This window comes from Fulmarus glacialis, unplaced genomic scaffold (assembly GCF_000690835.1).
Source record: "Fulmarus glacialis isolate BGI_N327 unplaced genomic scaffold, ASM69083v1 scaffold15142, whole genome shotgun sequence".
NCBI lineage: Eukaryota > Metazoa > Chordata > Aves > Procellariiformes > Procellariidae > Fulmarus > Fulmarus glacialis.
Window position 1 is genome coordinate 21196 of NW_009196031.1, and position 20382 is coordinate 41577.

Genomic DNA, 20382 nt, shown 5'->3' on the forward strand with positions numbered 1-20382 from the left:
TTTATCTGCATATAATGTTGGGAAAGAAAAAATATAGCCTTTCTTGACCAATACACCTTGGTCCAAACTGACGTCACCCAATTTCTACTTATACAGGGTCTGATTCAAAGACCACTGAAGCCAAAAGAAGCCTTAATTTAATTAGTAGATTTTGGACTAGGCATAAAGTTCAAATAGAAAAATTATAGAAAGTGTTTACTATAGTAATTGATATAACTGCACTTCGGATGCATTAAGATGCTCTCACAGCATCTGTTAAAATACAAAAAAATTCCTTCCAAAAAATCCTCTTCCTAAAACTTACAATGTTACAGTTCAAGTTGAGCCCTCGGTGTATTTATGAAGTTTACCCTCTATTAACTTAATTAATAGTTTTCTCCTTTTGGTCATGACACAAAAGCCCACACTGATGCACAACAGTATCTACAACAGAAGAAGCATATTCTTGTCATGAGTAGTAAAGTTATCATACAGGTGCATTTCCAAAATAGTTGTTCCTTCATATTCTTTTTTTAAACAAAAATGGTCTTTTCTGGTTCAGTGATATATCATAAATACAGTGTTTTCCAAGCAATGAGTAGGAAATAGATTTCCACTGAATTTTCTTTAGCTTTGAGGAGTTTAGACATCATCAAATATTTTGCTTCGAGACATTGACAGGTATCTTCCACCAGGCTGGTACCTGCAGAATCAATTTTAAATACGAAAAAGTATCACAGGAAATAGGACAATCAAGACCCATGAAATCACATAACTCTCACTGCACTCTTACTCCTTAAATCTCAGTGAATTATAGGATCTGAAGTTCTACTGAACTACTGTTTCCATGAGAATGTGATAGGCAGTCATTAAATTAAATCTGATGTGACCAAGAAAAACAGTGATATGAATACTGGGAGTCTTAAATAACTTTGTTTCCTGATACAAAGGAAAGAAGTTGCATGTTTTTGTTTAACAGAACTTTCTTCTTTTTTAAAAACAAACAAACAAAAAACAACAAAAAAACACACCAGCATCCAAAAGTAGTTTCGGTGATTAACAGCTAGGAGAAATACAGTATCAAAGATAATGAAAACAAATGGCTGCACACTTAGTGGGAAAAAAGAAGCTTCACAAATTGTTGGTCAAATACATTTTAAAAGTGGTTTAAAAGTACCAATAAGTTCCAATGCAAGCACAACGTACTTCCTCTCTGCAGTACTTATCAAAACCTGAACAGACACAAAGCCAGAACCTAGTGTCCCTAGTGTTCTTACTGTCCTAGAATGCAGTGTAACTGTTGCAGGAGATACAGTTTTAAAAAGCAGCATTACACAAACTATTTTTAAGTGAATTGAAATTTCATATGCAATTATTCTTGATTTATTACCTCTATGAAATGAAATGCGGGTTACTAGAAGAAAGCTCAACTAAGCTCTGTGGCTCCAGATTTCCTTTTTAAAGAAAAAGTCCAGAATGCTCCACTCTGCAAAGTCCGTATACGTGCCCGAAGACTTCAGATACTGTACTTGAGAAGTATTTGCTCCAAAAGAATTATATATGCATATTCCTATTTTTGCAGACTATTATCCCTTTCACGCTGTATAGAAGTCAACAGCTGACAGAACTGCTAGGCTAGTTCCTCTTTAAACTCATGCTTAAAAAGAGCACACTTTTGAAATGTGGTGACATTAGACCAGACAAGTTAGTTGTTGATACAAACTAACATTGTTGAATCAATCTGGGCAGTGTCATTTAATAGCATTCTTTGCATGTTTTTGAACTGGCATTTATTTGTTGACATTATAGATATAAACCAACTGAAACCATTTATGATTTTTTGATTGGATTGGGTTTGCTAGTTTTAGCTGAAAAATAATGTAAACTGTAACTTTTTATAAGGGAATTTAAAATTATTTATCATTAAATGGTTCTACACCATAACTAGCTAGATTAAAAAAGCACCCTAAAATGTATTACTTGTTTCTTACATATGAGCAGAGCTTAGCAGTTACATAAGACACTCTATTTCATAACTAAGGAAATTTGGTGTTGCAGTCACACCCACAGAATCACAGAATTCTCTGTTATAGACAGAGCTACACTGTGCAGTCTGGGACTTTTTGTTCAATAAGTTCAGATTTTAATTTACTCCAGTAATTCCAAGATCTGATCCCCAGGTATATTCCTGCAACTACTGATCCTGTAATACTCAGTTTTCTTTCTTGCAGCCCTTTATGACGTTTTTTATACAGGGAAATCAAGTGAGCTTTCTAAAGTCCTGTAGGAAATTAGAGAAAACCTTATATTGTACATATGCAGGTCATTCTCCATTCTCTCTGGTTTTATATGCAGTATTTTTCAGATTATGCCAATATACAAAATTATATTCAACTCAAACCTTACTCAGACATTTCTAAAAAACTGAAAAACCTTCAGGTTTCAATTGGTTTTAAACCAAGTCCCATATCATGGGGGAGAAGGAAGAAAGGAAAAAAGCTACATGAGATGATAAATTTTGTTTACAAAACTATTATTATGAAACCATCTGATATAGCTGTCATAGGTCAGAAGACAGAAGACATTAGTATCTTTTAATTGTAAATAACACAGAAAATTCCTCACCTTCCCGAGTCTGATTCAAGAGGGTCATCATTAATTGAGTCTGCATTAAAATCCAAAGGTTCTGCATCCTGGAGGAGTTCTATTCTATCTCTTTCAGTCCTACCATTTGATCGGGTATACTTTGACAGTGCTGAATAGGAAGGAAAGACACTCATTTGCTCTATGAACATCTTGGAGTGTGTGGAGACATCAAACTTACAAGGCCAGAACAATAATTTGCTAGTATCTCATCCAAGTGTAAGTGCGATGATTTAGAGTAGATTCAATATTAAAACAAATCTGGCTACATGCTCAAATTTGTACTATTTCATTTTTGTATCTCCATAGCAATGTAACAACAACTTTTCTTTTGCCCCTCAAGTAGGACGAGATCTACTTTGCAAAGAATCAAAGAAAATGAGAAGTTACATGCAAACTTTACTTTTAAATCAATCAATCATCCATTCATCTTCCCAACTTCCTACTTCAACTAATCTAGTTGGAGGTTTTTTTGGTTTGGTTTTCTTTCTTTTTAAAGAGGCAATCTCATGAATTAATGAAATATAGCTGTTCTGCGGTTCACTCTGCCACCTTCACTAGGCCACTACCTATGACTTGTTTTGGTGTTGGAATACTGCATATTCATATGCCTAACATTAAAATATCATTTCATATAATGTCAGTTAGTCTACCACTGAAATTCTGGGTTTCCAACTTCATAAAGAGGAAGGGGAAATCTACCAGAGTTGTCTCAAAAGCAGGTTCAAAGCTTCCTTCCTCCTCCTCCTTTTTCCTTCTTTTTTCAGTTTCATTTCTCACTTGTTGTTAGCTTACAAGCGCACATAAAATACATAAAAAACATTAACACTGTGACAAATAAACTTTTTGGAAGTTTAGCGCATCCACAAAAAAGTTTTTTGCTAACAGACATGTATAAAATGAACATGTATACACTTGTGTTATTGGCTTTACGTTTATCGGTCATTTATTTGATTATTTCATTATTCCAGTCTGAGAGAGTTCATTTACAACTAGAAGAAGTAAATTTTAAGATTTAAAACTCCCAACTTCAAGACATATCCTAAATAAAGTCTCTGTTGACAACTGCTACTCTAATTGCAATCATTGTATGTCCCATAAGATGACCAAGTAATTAAGACTAGCCAGACTCTCCAACCTCAACTAGTTGAAGTGTGAAGATGGGAAGAAATACACCACTCCTTTCACGTGTCTTTAATGGGCAAGATGGCACTGTGCCACAGAAGGGAATATATCAGCACATCATCTAAGACAAAAAGCAATCTATTTGAATCTACTCACACAGCCACTGTTGTGCAGACAAGATATTAAAAAAAAAAAACAAACCCAAAACAAACTCCCTCCAAAACCCACAAAGCTTACGTCTATTGGTATTGGTCTCTGAAAAGCTGGATTCTTTTTGGTCTGTGTGGACAACTCTGTTTCTAGTGGAATCATCTCTATTTCCATACCGCTCCTTCCATTCCTGGAAAAAAAACGAAAAAAAAGAAACACAAACTGTGAGGAAAAAGTAACACAACAAAAGCACACGTAGGATCAAGAAATATTCCAGACCCACAATTTAGAGCTAATTGGTCTATCTCATCAGACTACAAAAGTAATACTTTGAAAATGTTCCTGTTCAGTATCTTGATATAGGAAGAATTTTTTTAATTGTTTTAAACTCAAGCTATGTCCCTTCACTAAAGCAGTTACCATAACTGTTCTTCAGAAAAAAAAAACTTGCAGAAAACAAACTACATATTAAATCTGCACTCAAAGTTCACTCCACTGGTCTAAGTTACAGTGGGAACATTGCTTTTTTTAATTTCTACTTCCATCTAGTGGTAGAATGGTAAAATAACCAGATGCAGATAGCACAAAAAAACAATTTGGAGAGGCCATGTTTACTAAGCTTGTTGTTCTGTTGTGTTTCCATTTCATCATGTTTTAGTATGTAAACATCATTAGTATGAAGTATAATGAAATATTAAAGAAGAAAATGTCTCATGGTTTTATTAGGAGACAACTTCATGTCTCAATAGAAACTTTTCCAATTGCTCCAATAATTTTAGTATGTTTCAGCTTCATATCTAGATCCCAGATTAGGAACTGGTATACTCAAATTTATTGTGCTAATTTATGCCGTATGTTACAGTTCTAAAAAACCTAAAGCTACAGTTATTTGAAGCTCCCTAAAAAGAAGCTGCCTGAATTATTTTTTTATTCAGATTAACTGCCTTCACAAATCTTTCAATTCAGTATGCACTCAAAGTATAATTTGAATCAAACATTCTGTTTGTTACTCAGTGGTAACAGTATTAATTCTGTCTTAAATGTAATTCCCTCCTCTGGGGGTGTCGGGGGGGTGTGTGAAATCTGTGCCAATTACTTTCCACTGAGCACACAAAGCAACGCGTAAGTTTGGGAGGAGCATACAGTCCCCATTTCAGTGAATATGATGACACCGCAACTGCAGTTGTTTCAAGTAGAGCAGTATCAACATAAAAGACTGATAATAAGCCATTTCATGCTTCTGCATCCTAGAATCAGGACTCTTTTTAATGCTTGTTACACCTATTGGCATACACTGTTCCCACAGCACATTGAGTAAAAAAACATTTCCAAGCAGTGTGACCACAATCGCCCTCTTATCCTTTAAAACTAAAATATAAATTATTTTCCCCCCAGCCAAGACTATTCTGCGAGATTAAACTGATTCCATCAATTATTGGAGACTTACTTTTTGCGAAATAGATCATGCTGAATTAAACAGCAATGGCAAATTCTATCAGATATTGTAGTATATTAATATAATTAGCTAAAACAATCTCATACCCTTCTTCTGTTTTCACCTTCTTCCTGCCTTTGTCGTTTTCTTTTCTCTATAAATAAAAAAACCCAATTGTCTGAGCTCCATACAAGAAAAATCATTACCAATATTTTTTTTTCCAACAAACAATGAAAATCCAAAGTTAACTAGCAAAGATTCTTATTGAAATAGATGGCTCATATAATTAAACAGAAACAAAAGACAAAGCTGCTTGTCTATCGTTATGGAGTTTCCCATTAAAATCAATTAATCATGATGATATCTTGGGTCAAAGCGTAACATTCGGATACCAGCTGGCAAAGCGAAAAAAAACCTCTTAGAAATAGTTGGAGAAAGTATGACATTAAGAAGAGACTTGAGCATTACTGAATCAAAATCTTGCTGAAATTCTGTGACGCCCAAAATATGACCCAAATAGTTTGTGTTCTTATCTGCTATTAAGCTGGAAGCGTAACATCACAGTATCAAAGAAATAGTAACCTCTTGTTTAAGGGAATCAGAGACATTTCTCTTTCTCCAAAAAAAGAAATACTACTACTCTTAAGTAAATCTAGGTTTTGTTTTTCATAAACTATGAAAGGAGAATGAAAGTATTCCATAATATAACATTGTATCCAGAGATTTTAATTTCTAAAGTTACTCAAGAACCACAACAGCTTTTAACAACTTTTAAGAAACACTTTTAGTAAAAATTAACATAAAAAAATTAAAAAGCTCTCCAAAACAGCAGATAATTACAGCTCTACAGAACAACGCTTTGTGTGATAAAACACAGTTAGTTGAAACAGCAAAAAATCCTAAAGGAAATGACAGTATTTGCCCAGCTCAATCAACATACTTACACAAAGAAAGATTAAAATGAGTTTGTTGATGATAAAGGCCATTTGAGTGCTAACTGTCCTTTATGACAGATTACACAAGCACCTGCTCAGGTGTTATTAAATCAGTAATGACTTCAGAGGAGCACCACTTAACTGAACTGTAAAATATATAGAAATATCTACAATTCAGATGCTGGATGAGTAAAGCTGATACTTTACTTCAGATGTCAATATGTTTATATAGCAACCACATGGTTTATATAGCAACCACAATGCTGTAAGTCTATTGCATTTTGTGCAGTACACTGCCTCAGAATAGTTTTCAAAATATTGACAAGCTATATACTTTTTCTTTTTGTGTAACATTTCAGACAGATTTAATGCAACAACGTATTATATTTTGCATGAAGACTAGTATAGAGGAACTAACTTACCTCTTCGGATTAGCTCTTTTCCTTCATCAATCAAATCAGAGGTCATTTCACTATCCCCCATGAACTGCTGGAATCCCAAAAGATTCAAACAACGAGTTCCTAAACTGGTAAAAGCAGAAGGACAAGCAATTTCCTTTGTAATTTACAATTAATAGTTTAGATATATTACGCTGCAAAATGTAAAACAAATTATTCAGAAATTTATGGACAATTCAAGTAAAAAAGCAATATAGAAGACAGATTGTTATACTAGCTGAGAAATCAGAAAAGTCAGAACAGTGACATGTTCCTAAATCCAGCTGAAAGTGATGGAATAATCCTATTGAAATAGAGACATAAAACTGTTTATGGTCTGAGAGCAGAGCAAATGATTTAAGACAAGACAATTGCTTGAAATGTTTTCAGATATAATAGAATTTATACCTATGGTACCTCATTGACTCCTCTTTGCCAGAAGGCAATTACTATAAAAATTCTGCCTATTATGATTTCTGTTTTTTTGAAACAGTAATAACATAGGAAAACCACCTTCATCTCAGGTTTTACTCAGGAGAAATGTGTGGCATACTCTTAAGCTGTAGGGATGCTGGCTGCCATTTTGGATACCCATTAGACAGCAGACAGGTAATAAACTTGCTCCATCTTTTTTAAGTTAGTCCTGGAACTACATAGCATGAAACCACTTTCACCTTTTCAACTTCATACCACAGAACACAACTGCTGGTTTTGTTATTGTTTTCTTCTCCCCAAACTGGAGCATCAGTATCATATTCAAAGTTGGCTTCATTGTATATTTATGCTGAAAAGTTTTTTTCCTATACTATCTGAACTTTAATACTGCTGGATTAAACAAGGGAAATGGCTTTCCTTGATAGATTTTAATTACACATTCAGTTTTGCATGTATCTGAATTATTAGAGAGCATTAAAGTTCAAGCAAAGCAACTTCCTCTCCTTTAGTTTCTTTTCTTCCTTTTCACTATGGCATTCAAGACCCAGGATCACCATGGACAAGAAGTCACATAAACTATTTTCTTGTCATTGGCTTTCCTGTTTGCTTTTCATGGGGTTTTTTTTTTTGCCTCCACCACCATTTTTGTCACCTAATCTAAAGGTAAGCCGGGAAAACCTAGGACTGGATCTTCGTTGTCTTACTATCTATGGATGCACATAGGGTATTAATAGACATTTAAGGCATTTAACTACATTCTACATGACTCAAAACTCAAAACATATACATTGCTTCTGACTGAAAGGTAATGCAAAATGGAAGAAGTGAACATAAGCCGAGCAACGTCAGACCAAAAGTAGCTCATCCTTTAAAGTAGTCAAAAGAAGACATTTTGAAATGTAAGGATAAAGCAAGCATGTAACAGTGTTTTCTGCAATTACCCTTCCAGCCTCCCACAAACTGTGGCTTAGGGAAACAAGATCAAATGATTTAAACCACTATGCTTTCAAACTGAAGCCTAGTAACGGATCAGAAATTTGTTATGAGTCTGTTAGAAAGTTCATTATCTAAAGTTTCTGCTAACGCTTTTTTGTTTATTAGAAAACCTTGCTGAAAACATAGCTTCCTCGTGGTAATTTTAATCTCAAAAGCAGAATCTAAATGTTTATTGGCTCCAAAGTTTGAATAGATCAGACCTCAAAATCTAGGAATGAAGTTTAATGGGGAAAAAACCACACAACCCAGTTATGAGTTAATACAATCAATATTCTTAAAATGTACACATTTCACATATATAAATAGCAATTTATTGGTTTAATTTTTGCATTTTTATTAATATGTCACAACTCAACTGCTGGAAGAGGAGAACTGAATCTCTTCCTGATTGCTGAAACTAGTATTATTAGTGTAAAGAAACATGGAGGATCTGTCTTGCAAACCACTTACCTAAAGTATGTGGCAATACAGAGAATGACAACAAGCATTGGGTAATATATATAGAATCCATCTGCAATGAAGGACAGCACTTTCATGGATCCCATTATCTGGAAAAAAAAATCCACAAGAACAAGCTCTAATCAGATATATTCTACATATATCCATAAGGATTGTGCCATCTCGCTGTTTTCAGTCCACAACACACAAACACGCAATCCTTTACAGTTACTGAAACATAGGTAATTATTATCCCAAGTCTGATTCAGACAGTTGACCCAGAATGCCCACATATAAAGGCCGCCTCTAACAGGGTATCCACTTTGAGGTTTCTAACACGCCAGAACTTGTTGTGTCACCTAATCCAGAACCAGTTCAAATCTGGTGGATCTTTTCATCTGCTGTGAAAAGAGTCTGTAGACAATGCTAAGAATCTACTTGCTAGCAACAAAGATGTCAGATGTAACTTGCTGTCCTACAGAAATTGGTTGTTCAGTAAAACCAAACTCACTAGTTTTCACTGGCAAGTTAGGTTTGCTCCCCAATCTATAAAGATGTCCCACGCGGTAAAGCCAGTGGAAGCTAAAGCTATTAGGAAGTGAAGAACAGTCTGAACTCTTCAGCATAATACTTTACTTTCTTAGGATAAAGAGACCAAGACAGAAAAATTGAGCTATTCATGACTCCTGTGTAGCTAGCGATCATTACCAAACTCCTGGTCTGTAAGTAAGTATTTCTACCCTGTTTAATACTAGTGAAAAGATTTGAATATCTGAATCTTACTAGAAGAAGTATTTAAAAATATTTTGCCTATTCTCCAAACCATATAGAAGCCTCAAAACCACATTTTCTGTACTTACAGACGTATAAGCAGTTGGCTGAGTGTTTTTGTGAGAGATTGTTGCATCCATATGGGTCAAGCCCAAAAAGTTCAAGCATAATGGTGGAGTAAGACGGCAAAATAACCTGCACAAAATGCAAGAGGCAACAGCATTTAAAACAAGTTTTTGCACTAATAATATTAAGACATCATAACTGGATATATCACAGAACCATGATGTACAGCTCATTATGATTTATATCCATACAATTATAAATGAAAGAATATAAATGAAAGTTTCATGGACATTTTCAATTGAGTATTTGACAGAAAAACTGCAAAAATATATGCCACATACTTACATGCCACTGAAAAGGAGACTGTACGCATCTGTCTGATGATGTGAAGCTAAGTAATAATAGTTAAATACACGGATCCTGAAGACAGTAGAGTAAACACAGATACTTAGGAAAAAGATGGTAAGAAAACAGGCCATCTGGGGAAAAAAAAAAGGTTGTTTGAATGTAGAACTCTGCTAAAGATTTTGATGCACTCAGCACATAGTCTGCACATGCAAGAGGCTGACTAATTTTTCATTTTGAGATAGGACAATAACACCAACTCTGAGAAAGAGTTTCAGGAGGTTTTTTGACTAATTTAAATTTAGCATACTTGTTAACACTCTGCACTTCATATAAACTAACACAACTGACCCTAGGAACATTTAGTCTACTTGTTTTCGTTATGTAAATGAAATTGCTGTAATTGCCTCAATAATTACTATGACTGATTTGACATTTATTCCCACAAAAAGTGATAAAAACAAGTGTTTTCAATTCAACCTATTTTGTTAGTATATCGGAATTTTTCAGCTCAGTTCCTTTACTGATAAATTTGTGCATATATATGCTAGCCACACCTGTGTCTGGATTTCTGGTCAGCAGCAAATTCATGTTTAGGGAAGAGAGGTCACACACATGGTTGATTAGACACAAAGTCTAAACACCTAAGCTCCAAGCTAATGTTTCACAAATTACTCTACACATGATATTCAACTGGGTCACACCTTCACCCCATGTTAGAGAGTTGTAAGAAAAGGCAGAAGGCAGACTCCCTCCAGAGAAACAAAGTTTGGCATTATGTATTTTAGAGACCTTCTGAAAGTTGACAGATTATTCAGAGACTTATTTTTAAATCAATCTGATCTACTATTATTGTAATAACAATCTATCTGGAAATATTTGTATTGAGTGATTACCTCAAACTTACCTCTATGTATATATAATTATATGTCTTTTCTGCCAGCTGTATGAAAACTGCAAATAGTGATAAAACTGGTTTTGTGCTGAAAAATGTGCACTCTGACCACACAACAACTACAGAGAACGTGGCCAGAACAACTGCAAGCACCCTGTAAAACCACGGTCGTAGAAGACATTCCCAGTACCACTCTGGAAAAAACAAACACACACATCCAGAATGGGTTAATGAAAATTACACAACCAGAAATGGAAGCCCCTCACAAAAACTGTTATGAACTTCTTGCATGCATGTCCTTAAAATCAAGGCTGGAATCTGTGGGGTCACACACTTAATTTCAGGGTTTTTCCAATGCCTAGAGATCTGGTTCAGCCCCAAGGAATCATATGCTGGGAAATACACGCAATACACAATTGGGGAATACAGGGTGGGATTTGGGAGGCAAATTTTGCAAATAGACTGGGGGAGTGGTGGGTATAGAACAGAACTTTTCACTTTTGGCCCAGATACTACAGGGGATCCATTTTTTGTTTGTTCATCTGTTACTCTCTCAGAAACAAAGCTTAGGCTGTAAAATTATATTGTCCTACCCTGGAAGTAACTCATTGCTAGTGCACAACAAATTAGAAGTTAAAACGTGATTAGGAGAAGACACTTTCTAAAAAGATGCACAAGCAGCCACACGTCCCAGTGTTTGGTACACGACAGATGAAGAGTCTTTTCCTCTTTACTTTAGTGAAAGACCAGTGCCACCTCAATAATATCCCACAAATGTAGAAGGTAGCCATGATCCAATAATTTAAAGTTGCTATTCTTCTTTCTCCTTCAAAGGCTTCAAAGTTTGCTATTGCTATTACAACGGCTATTAAATTTGTAAAAAAATTTAAGCTTATGGCCAAGAGCATAAATCAATACCTGATGGCTATTCCATTACATAAATGCATTAAGATGCACACTTGCTTCCCTCTACTGTCACTGAACTTTTTACATAATACAATCCGTTCTTCTTAGAAAAGTTACTTCTTTACATATTCAAAATCTGCATGACAGCACTTACCAACAGTTGGTGTATAGAAATACTGAACAACTTTATTCTCTGGTTCCTGGGAATGAAAGGTATGAACAAACTGTCGAGTTGCACTGGTTTCATTTTTTGCCACATCTTCTAGGTAAAAAGCTTGTTCTAAAAGAATTTGCCACTGGACCTGTGTACGACGATGTCTCTGCACTGAATAGATTACCTATAATAAATTCCAAGAAATTACGGTTACAACTACTTGTTTCAAGAAACAAGAGAAAAGCTTTGCAAAAGCCCTTAAAAATGTCTACATTATAGAATTGCAAAGATTAATTCTGTATCCTCATAAAAGCAGGCAGTGAATTCTCTAAATATATAAATCATAAGAGGACTACATACATCATTCCTGAGTTTTTCATTTCTTTCATCACAATCTATCTGTAGCAATAACAGCCTACTTTTTCCAACATTCCGCTTTAGTTTTGCACCTTAGTGCATACCAAGCTTTTACTACAATTTCTTTTTTAGAATGCACTGTCCATCAACTATTACAAGGCTTATCCACAGAGAGTTAAAACACTGTCAAGATATAACACAACAAGAACACTTTTTAGACATCCAGAAATTTTATCTGGATATCACTTGGGATATTAAACTTGTATGTTTTCTTTCACTGAGAAAAGCTGTGTTAAGTAGCAACCCGAAAACCCACTATACGCAAAAATTCAGGTAAAATGCATTGAAAATCTTTGACTAGCATTTATTCTCATTACACTAGCATAAATGAGGCATTCTTTCAGTTATTAATATACCTGCTTGTGAAGTTTGACTAAACTTTTTTCACTTGGATAACTGTTCTGTCTTTCATCAAAATCTTCATAATCATCCATGTTCCTACCCATTCTTTCCTGGTACTCAGTAGGACACTGGAAGGAAAAGGGAAAATTAACTGGAAGATGAAGGAGTAGCAAGTGCACTTTGTAATTATTTATTAATGTTTGGGGCATTTCATGCAACTGAAAGCTCACTCTAAGCATAGATTTTTCCGTTTCTAAAATACTACATATGTCAAAATACAGCAGGTAATTACGTACATCATAAGAAAGCATTCCACGACGAATTTCAACTCAAAGTCTGGTCAGAAACTCACAAGATGTCAGTTAGAGATTTTATGTTATGGGGAAAAGAAAATAATGTACAAGTATTCTGTAGGTGCAGGAAGCACCCCCTCCCAATTGAACAATTATGGCTGAAGCTGAGCGATTTGTTACCTTTTTCAGTATTGTATCAACACATTTTCTCAAAGGGTGGTTATACTTGATACTCTCACTTACTTTACGGACTTCCTGTTGAGGAAAAAAAAAAAAAAAAAGAGTTGTTTCATTATGTTAAACAGATTAAAAAATTTTACAGGGTCAGAGAAGAGTTCCAGCTCTCCCAATGGAAAAGATAACCATCAGAGCTTAAAACCAATAGAACTTTCTAAAAGCCACAGCTTTACTAGACATCTATAAAAGGTAATTGAAGAAGTATTTATAAAGAACATACATGTATTTTTAAAAAAAGCCCACAACGTCAGTGTGCAAACATTACTCTCTGAATGTGTGGAGGATTGCTTTCTATGCATGAATGTTGAAATGAAAATACTTTCTTGTTTTAGTCGTAGGTGAAGAGGAGTTTCTATCTTACCTGGTTTAGCTTCACTTTTATTATTTTAAGCAGCTTGATGAGCGTCATTTTATACTACTTTTTATCTTCCTCACATTAATCTCCACATGGCTCAATTCTGAGACCATTTGGCATTTATCAGTAATAAAAAGATGCTACCTAACAGCTAGATAAACTGCCAAAGCCAGATCTGACACAACTTATCAGGCTTAGTGAGAACTAGATTTTATTCTTCATCCTATTGGCAATCCAGAGATAACCTTTTGATGCTTTTTTGTTGTTGTTATAAACAGCACTTTAAAAAAAAGATGTAAGTTCTAGAGTCTGGAGGACAGAAATAATTGTAAAGGCTTAGAAATCTTGCCAAACAGGATGATTAGCAGACAGAATTGTATTTGTTTAGTGTGAAAAGGGAAGCTAAATGGCTATAAACAGTTCTTTGACATATAATGGCTGTTCTAACAGATGACTGTCAGTAATTCTGGATTCTCTCTGAATCTCCTGAGGGATGACCACAAGAGATCTGATTAGTCTGTGGCAAAGAATTTTTCATTATGTAGTGGGATTATGAAAAACAGACAAACAAACAAGATCTCTCAAGAATGTCTGTAAGGGTCAATCCTAGCATATTCAGCCCTGTCAAGTAGAGCACTGGACTGGAAAAAAATTAAAAATAAAAAATTGGGAAGTATCCTCTAGTACTACAGTTTCTTGTGTTCTCAGAATCTCTGATAAAGGAAGAAAATGAAAGCCTAAATTAAAGTGGGTGAGAGCTAAAATTTTGTGATTTATTTGACACAGCAGCAATTCATATTATTTACAGTCAAGTTCTCAGAATCAGCACTGGCATTCTTAGAATTTTAGAGTATTTTTACACACTTCAGTGTTCCTATGAAGGCTGAAAATAAAATATTGGCCAAGATTTCTAAGGTATAGTGCAATTGTTTCTAGACTGGGGGGAAAAAAAAAGCAAAAAAAAAAAGGGACGTGCCAAACTCTGAAACAAGGTTTTATCATGCATTAACAATGTAATATATTTTATGTTGTGTATGACATAACCTCAGAATCTGTCAGTCATCCTACCTGACTTAAAGGACAATCTAGTACAAGACAGCAGCCTAGTACAAAACCCTCGTTTCAGGGAAGTTTGCTGCCTTGCTGGGGCCCAAATTAGGGATGTCACCACAAAACTGAAGAGCTTAGTCTTCAGACTACCATCCATTCCCGCTCTGTCACGTGGGTATTAATGATGTCGCAACAAAAAGTCTGAGGTTGATTAAAAGAGATTTCAGCACCCTGGGAAGAATGCTAAAAAGTTCAGGAGCACAGGTAGTGTTTTCCTCAATCCTCCCAGTAATGGGGGGAGACTTTGGAAGAAACAGGCGAGTCCATGATATCAATACCTGGCTCCAGAACTGGTGCCTGCGCCAAAACTTTGGGGTTTTAAACCATGGAAAAGCCTTTGAGGCACAAGGTGTGCTGTATTTAAGGGAACAGAACAGAACAGAGTATCTACCGTTGGAAAGGACCTACAATGATCATCTAGTCCAAGTGCCTGACCACTTCAGGGCCGACCAAAAGTTAAAGTATGTTATTAGGGGCATTGTGCAAATGCCTCAAACACTGACAGGCTTGGGGCATCGACCACCTCTCTAGGAAGCCTGTTTGTGTTTGATCACCCTCTTGGTAAAGAAATGCTTTCTAATGTCCAGTCTAAACCTCCCCTGCCGCAGCTTTGAACCATTCCCACGCGTTCTGTCACTGGATACCAGGGAGAAGAGCTCAGTACCTCCCTCTCCAGGCATTTGGATAATGCTCTTAATAATTTGCTTTAACTTCTGGTCAGCCCTGAAGTGGTCAGGCAGTTGGATTAGATGATCATTGTAGGTACCTTCCAACTGAAACATTCTGTTCTATTCTGTTCTATTCTACGTGCTAGTCTGGTAAACAAAGTTTTTGTGGCTCATTTTCTATTAAGTTTTGTAGTTATGTCCCACTCAGATGTTTTTAGCAATTTCTTCAAAATGCCATTACTGAAGAATGAAGATTCCACTACTATTTTATGTTGACATATCACAGTTACCACCCTACCTTACAACTCTTCCTAAGTATTATTTCCAAGCCATGATATCAAAGCAGTAGAACAGAGAATAGCTATTCAATGGGTTGCATTTTCATTCTATTTTAGAACTACATTAGAGCCTATTGCTCACTCACAAATAACAATAAATAGAGTCTCAAAAAAAACTTTTTGAAAAAAACAATGATCTCTATATTCTCTTCTCCAAAGGCACATAGCATGGTCCTGCAAATCCAACTCGGAAACTCAAGATTCCAGAAATATACTGGGAGCAGAGCATAAAAGTGGACACACACAATTTGCATGAACACTAGTGAAATATCTGTACGCTATACTTTCAGGTTCACTCTGGAATGTTATTCATTAGTGACCAATATTACTCCAAAAGGGTCAATAAAAGAATAAAACCAACAAATAATGGGTATCAAGTTGCCATGACTATCAAGTTGCCAAGTTCTTCACATCAGGGACTATTTCTCTTTCCAATTTTACACAGGATTGCACGTCATCAAGTGGCACACTATGATGATTTTCTTAATTTACTGATATTTCAAGTAAGTTCATGCTACTTACGTTTTCTTGCCACAAGTGCCCAACACCAGAAAATTCAGAGATGATTAACAGCAGCCTTCACTTATTTCATAGTGAAACCTAGTTACTTACCTCCATGATATCCTCTAAATTCTCTTCTGCATCTGCTTTTTCAGTCATCAGTTTGGCAGCTTTGAAATAGGTCTTCATGAGTAAATAACCCCTCTTGGCCCCATTCCAGTGAGAACGGGGAATTTCCACCAAACCATAACCCAAAAGCAACACAAGAAGAAAGAGACCCCATGTGTTTGCAGCGGCTATCCCAATAGTCTGAAGTTGGTTCCTAAGGAAAAAAATAGCAAAAACAAAAAAGAGAACAAACAAACAAACAACATCCTCCTACCTCACCTGCAAGAAAGCAACCTTGAAGGACCTATGCACCAATATGGCTTTCCAGTTTACAGGAACAGACTTAGCATCATCTGTAATTCTTGCCTAGGGCCAGTCTGCTACTTGGCCATATTTAAAGATGCCATGATTTTTCTGCATCTCCCCACATTTCTTCCCTCTCTGGAGGGAAGAGAAAAATGTTTGTTCTCAAAGGAGTATGCTCCTTTAGGAAACAAGGACTTAGCAAACTTATTGAAAGTGAGGTACATGACAGTGTTTACTACTGTATCTAGTATGGAAGACCATTAGCAATGTTATAAATACCAATTATTTTAACTTACCTTATGGCCTTTAAATAGAATCTACAGTAGACAGAAGCACTACACAGGAAATAGTGACACAGACTTTTTGAAAGATGTTATTCTAAAAACACTGAGAAAATTTCTGCACTAACTTAGCAAATGCATTTGCAGGGAGAAAAAAACCCCATTGCACATACAAGAGGATTCCTCTGCTGTACATAACAAAATCAGAAACCCAAAAGACAAATTTCTATAAAGTCAAAAAATCCCTTTCCATAAAAAAAGTTGACAAAACTTTCCAACTGCCTAGCAAAAATCAGATCAACTAAAATTTTTTTTTAAAAAAGACCCATTTCATCTACAGAAGAGATTACCTGTGACAATTTCGTAAGAACTCATGCAAGTGCTTACAACATTATTCTTACCATTGCAAATTGAAGTTTGGGTTTACAGCCACATATATTAAAAATGCTCCAAAAATCAGCAAGTAAGTGCCATAATAGATTGCATTCTCAATCAATGCAGTTTTAATCTTTCCAGTAATGGAGAACCCTCCTGATCTAGCATATGACTGCATGAAAGGTAGCAGAATCCTAGAAGGAAAGCAAACAAAACCAAACCACATCAGCCAACCAAAAAGAAAAAGTTAGTTTAGCAGTGGCAGGATACTGAGACTGGGGTGTTTAAGCTAGAGACTCCCAAGCCTCTAACAAAATTAGCTAGTTGTATTTTTTTATTCCAGATGTACTGGTCTGATGGCAAACCTTAAACAGATAGAAACAATACAGTTAGCTTTACCATGAAAAATTAGTGTTAACTGAGAACTCACTACCAACCCTGACATTCTTGACTGAGCTACAAAAATAATTACTTGATGATAGGTTGGTCAGAAACCACACATCAATCTAACCCAAAAGCACAGACAATCTCTCTGCTGTAGCTACATCTATAGCTTTCTACAGTATATCCAATAAAACCAAATAATTTACAGTATTACTCAAAAATTACCCAACTTATTAATCGGTGTTCTGTGGCCTAAAACCCATTTTTTTCAGACAATCTATCCTTAAACACCTCAATGTGTAAATTGCTCAGTTTCAACTATAAAAGTGAACTAAGAGTAAATGGCTACCACCTGAAAAGGAACAAAAAAAAAAGTATGCACAATTTAGTACAGTAATTATTAGAGAAATTTCACTGCTAGCAAATAATATATGATTAGATAGCTCTGTGCAATAATGATATATATTCTTAAAGAGTATGCTACGACTGTTAAGATGTTGCATTTAGAAATTATACCTATGTCATAGTCTTTGTAATACTCTTTTACCTTACTTACCATGTTAAAAACTGCGACGTCCAATATACAACACGCCAGAAAATTGGCATAATTCCATTAGGAATATAACTCCACGGTTTGAAACATTTTTGCTTGCTGTAACAATATAAAGAAGCTTATTGTTAGCTGTAGGGCCAAGAGTATAAAAAAAAATTTTCTATAAATTCTGCTATGAAGAAAGGTCTTTGAAAATAGCATAGAAGTAATACACTACTATTTGACTAAGTAGTCAACCATCAACCATCTCAGAAGAAAATAAACTGAATGACCACTTAAAAATATTTATCATTCTCCTCACTGCAAATTACATATCTGGACAATACAGCTTTCTTAGAGAAAATAACAGTAGCTCAAAGACTAAAGAGAAATAAGCAATTAAGCACTACAAGGTTACAATTTTTCTTTTTGGGCAGCAAGTACTTTCTTCATGCAAAGAAAAAAACATTTCTGTAGACAGAAGACCATTCAACTTTAGTTAGTGCAGCAGGTTTTTAAAAAATACCTAGGGACCCCATCACCTAGCCGTACTACTTAGAGCACTTAGTGGTAAAAAAAGTGCATTAGTTGTTCCCTCTGTCACCCAGCTCGATTTAGTCAGGCTTATATAAACTTTGACTTGTTGAGCTAATACTTTTCTGACAGGTAGTGTCTGCTTCAGAAGACCAGAAAAGCCATTAAAGCCTTTTAGTAGAAGAGCAAAAGACAAAGTGCCCATCCACACTACGACACTTTGGTTTTCTTCCCCACACCTGTCTGGGTAATAAAACAATGGTGAGTCAAGGGGCAATACAGTCAATTTAATAGGAGTATCTATTGAGAAATAATTGGTGTTTTCCAGGGTCAAACTAGTTAAGACTGAGTTGTGAGTTTTTATGTACACAGCCTAAATATTTTCGAAACTATCAAATTACCATTGAATGACAGGTAGTGTGACTAAAGGTTTCAAAGTTTTAAGATCTGAGCTGCACCACCACAGTATCTGCTCAATCACTACTTAAGTTGATATTTCTATTTGATATACTCAAGTCATATACTATAGTATAACTTCCACCAGCATTTTCTGAAACTATAGGTAAATTGAAAGGCTATTGAATAGTTTCCAAATTGTGTATTTACCTATCTACGTTTAATTAGTGTACACTGGATGGTCTTAAATAAGGGGTAAAATGTTGTGCCACTAAGTCTGGACTTTTACTGTTCTTCCACGGATATACAACATCCAGATAGCTTCTGTTTTGGGGCCACAAAACTGGCAATAAGTTGCATGCATGTATCAACCGACATCTTAAATGCTCTAATCATCTTACATATAACCACACTGCACTGGCACTACAAGATTGGAAATAGCCAATGGAGGCTAAAGAATGAGCAACCATGGAAAGAGCCCACATTTGCCTACATTCCCCATGTTTTAGGGATTACTTCCTTCTTGCCAGAAGACAGCAAGCAGGCTATCGTTAATTTGGTAGAATATAGTAAATTTCAGGTAACTCCAATTACTATATATATGCAATCATAATAAGCAATTAGATGTGCTGCTTATATATGAGACAAGCCTCCTAATTTCACTCATAAGATGTAAAATTAGATTTTCAGGTCTAAAGTTTTTAAGATTATGAAGGAAAGATAGGCATTCACCAAGGCCTCTCCTCACAGACAACCAAGGTTGCTTGAAAAGCTTAGTTCTATGCTTCAACAACAAAATAGAAGAAATCTAGCATGAAATTAAAAAAAGAAAACCAAAAAACCGAAATATTTAGGTAATCAGTTAGAACTACTGTATAAATTACTACCAATAGATGCAGACGCACTTTTCACTTCTTCCCTCACCCTCCTGTATGCTTACAAACTTCAAATGTTGTATCACACAGATAACAGGTAACTTGTTTGTTAGTCTTAAAAACACAGCACATGTCTATCATTTGAAAAAAGAAAATCATAAAATTCTTATTTAGAAACAGTCTCATGAAGAAAACATACAACTGATACCTTGGAGCAAGAGTAACGTAAGAGCCATTACTTTCTGCAGGGCTGGAGTTAACAGCAAGTTTGCACCGATTATAAATAGTCTAGAAGACAATTAATTTTATATCAGTGACCGGAAAAAGGTACAACATTTATTTAAAAATAGTAAGTCCCATTTTTAAAGACATTTCCTGTACTCCAGGTTTACATTTGGGAGCAATTATGCTAATAAACCCTGAAAACAACACGCAATCTGCAGGACAAGTAAGTAAAAAACTGGAAGTGTTTTTATGTTGCCTAAACAGATAAAAAAATTGCTATAAACAAATAATGAAATTTTAAAACATTTGAAATAGATTTGTTATCTGATGAGATCAACAAAAAATAAAATTAACTGTAAACAGAGACACTGTCATGCAAAAAGCTAGTAAGCCTT

At 35.3% G+C, this 20382-nt stretch overlaps 1 protein-coding gene across 1 annotated transcript; it reads right to left on the bottom strand.

Moving 5' to 3' along the window:
• Positions 1-385: 385 nt before the first annotated feature.
• Positions 386-20050, bottom strand: LMBRD2 (LMBR1 domain containing 2; the record flags this gene model as incomplete). Its single annotated transcript, XM_009572073.1, has 16 exons — positions 386-682; positions 2605-2734; positions 3985-4087; positions 5440-5486; positions 6690-6793; positions 8586-8683; positions 9434-9539; positions 9756-9889; positions 10663-10844; positions 11711-11894; positions 12484-12597; positions 12943-13017; positions 16083-16293; positions 17068-17235; positions 17982-18077; positions 19971-20050. Coding segments are annotated over 16 exons (1893 nt in total), but the record flags the coding sequence as incomplete, so codon positions are not given.
• Positions 20051-20382: the final 332 nt, after the last annotated feature.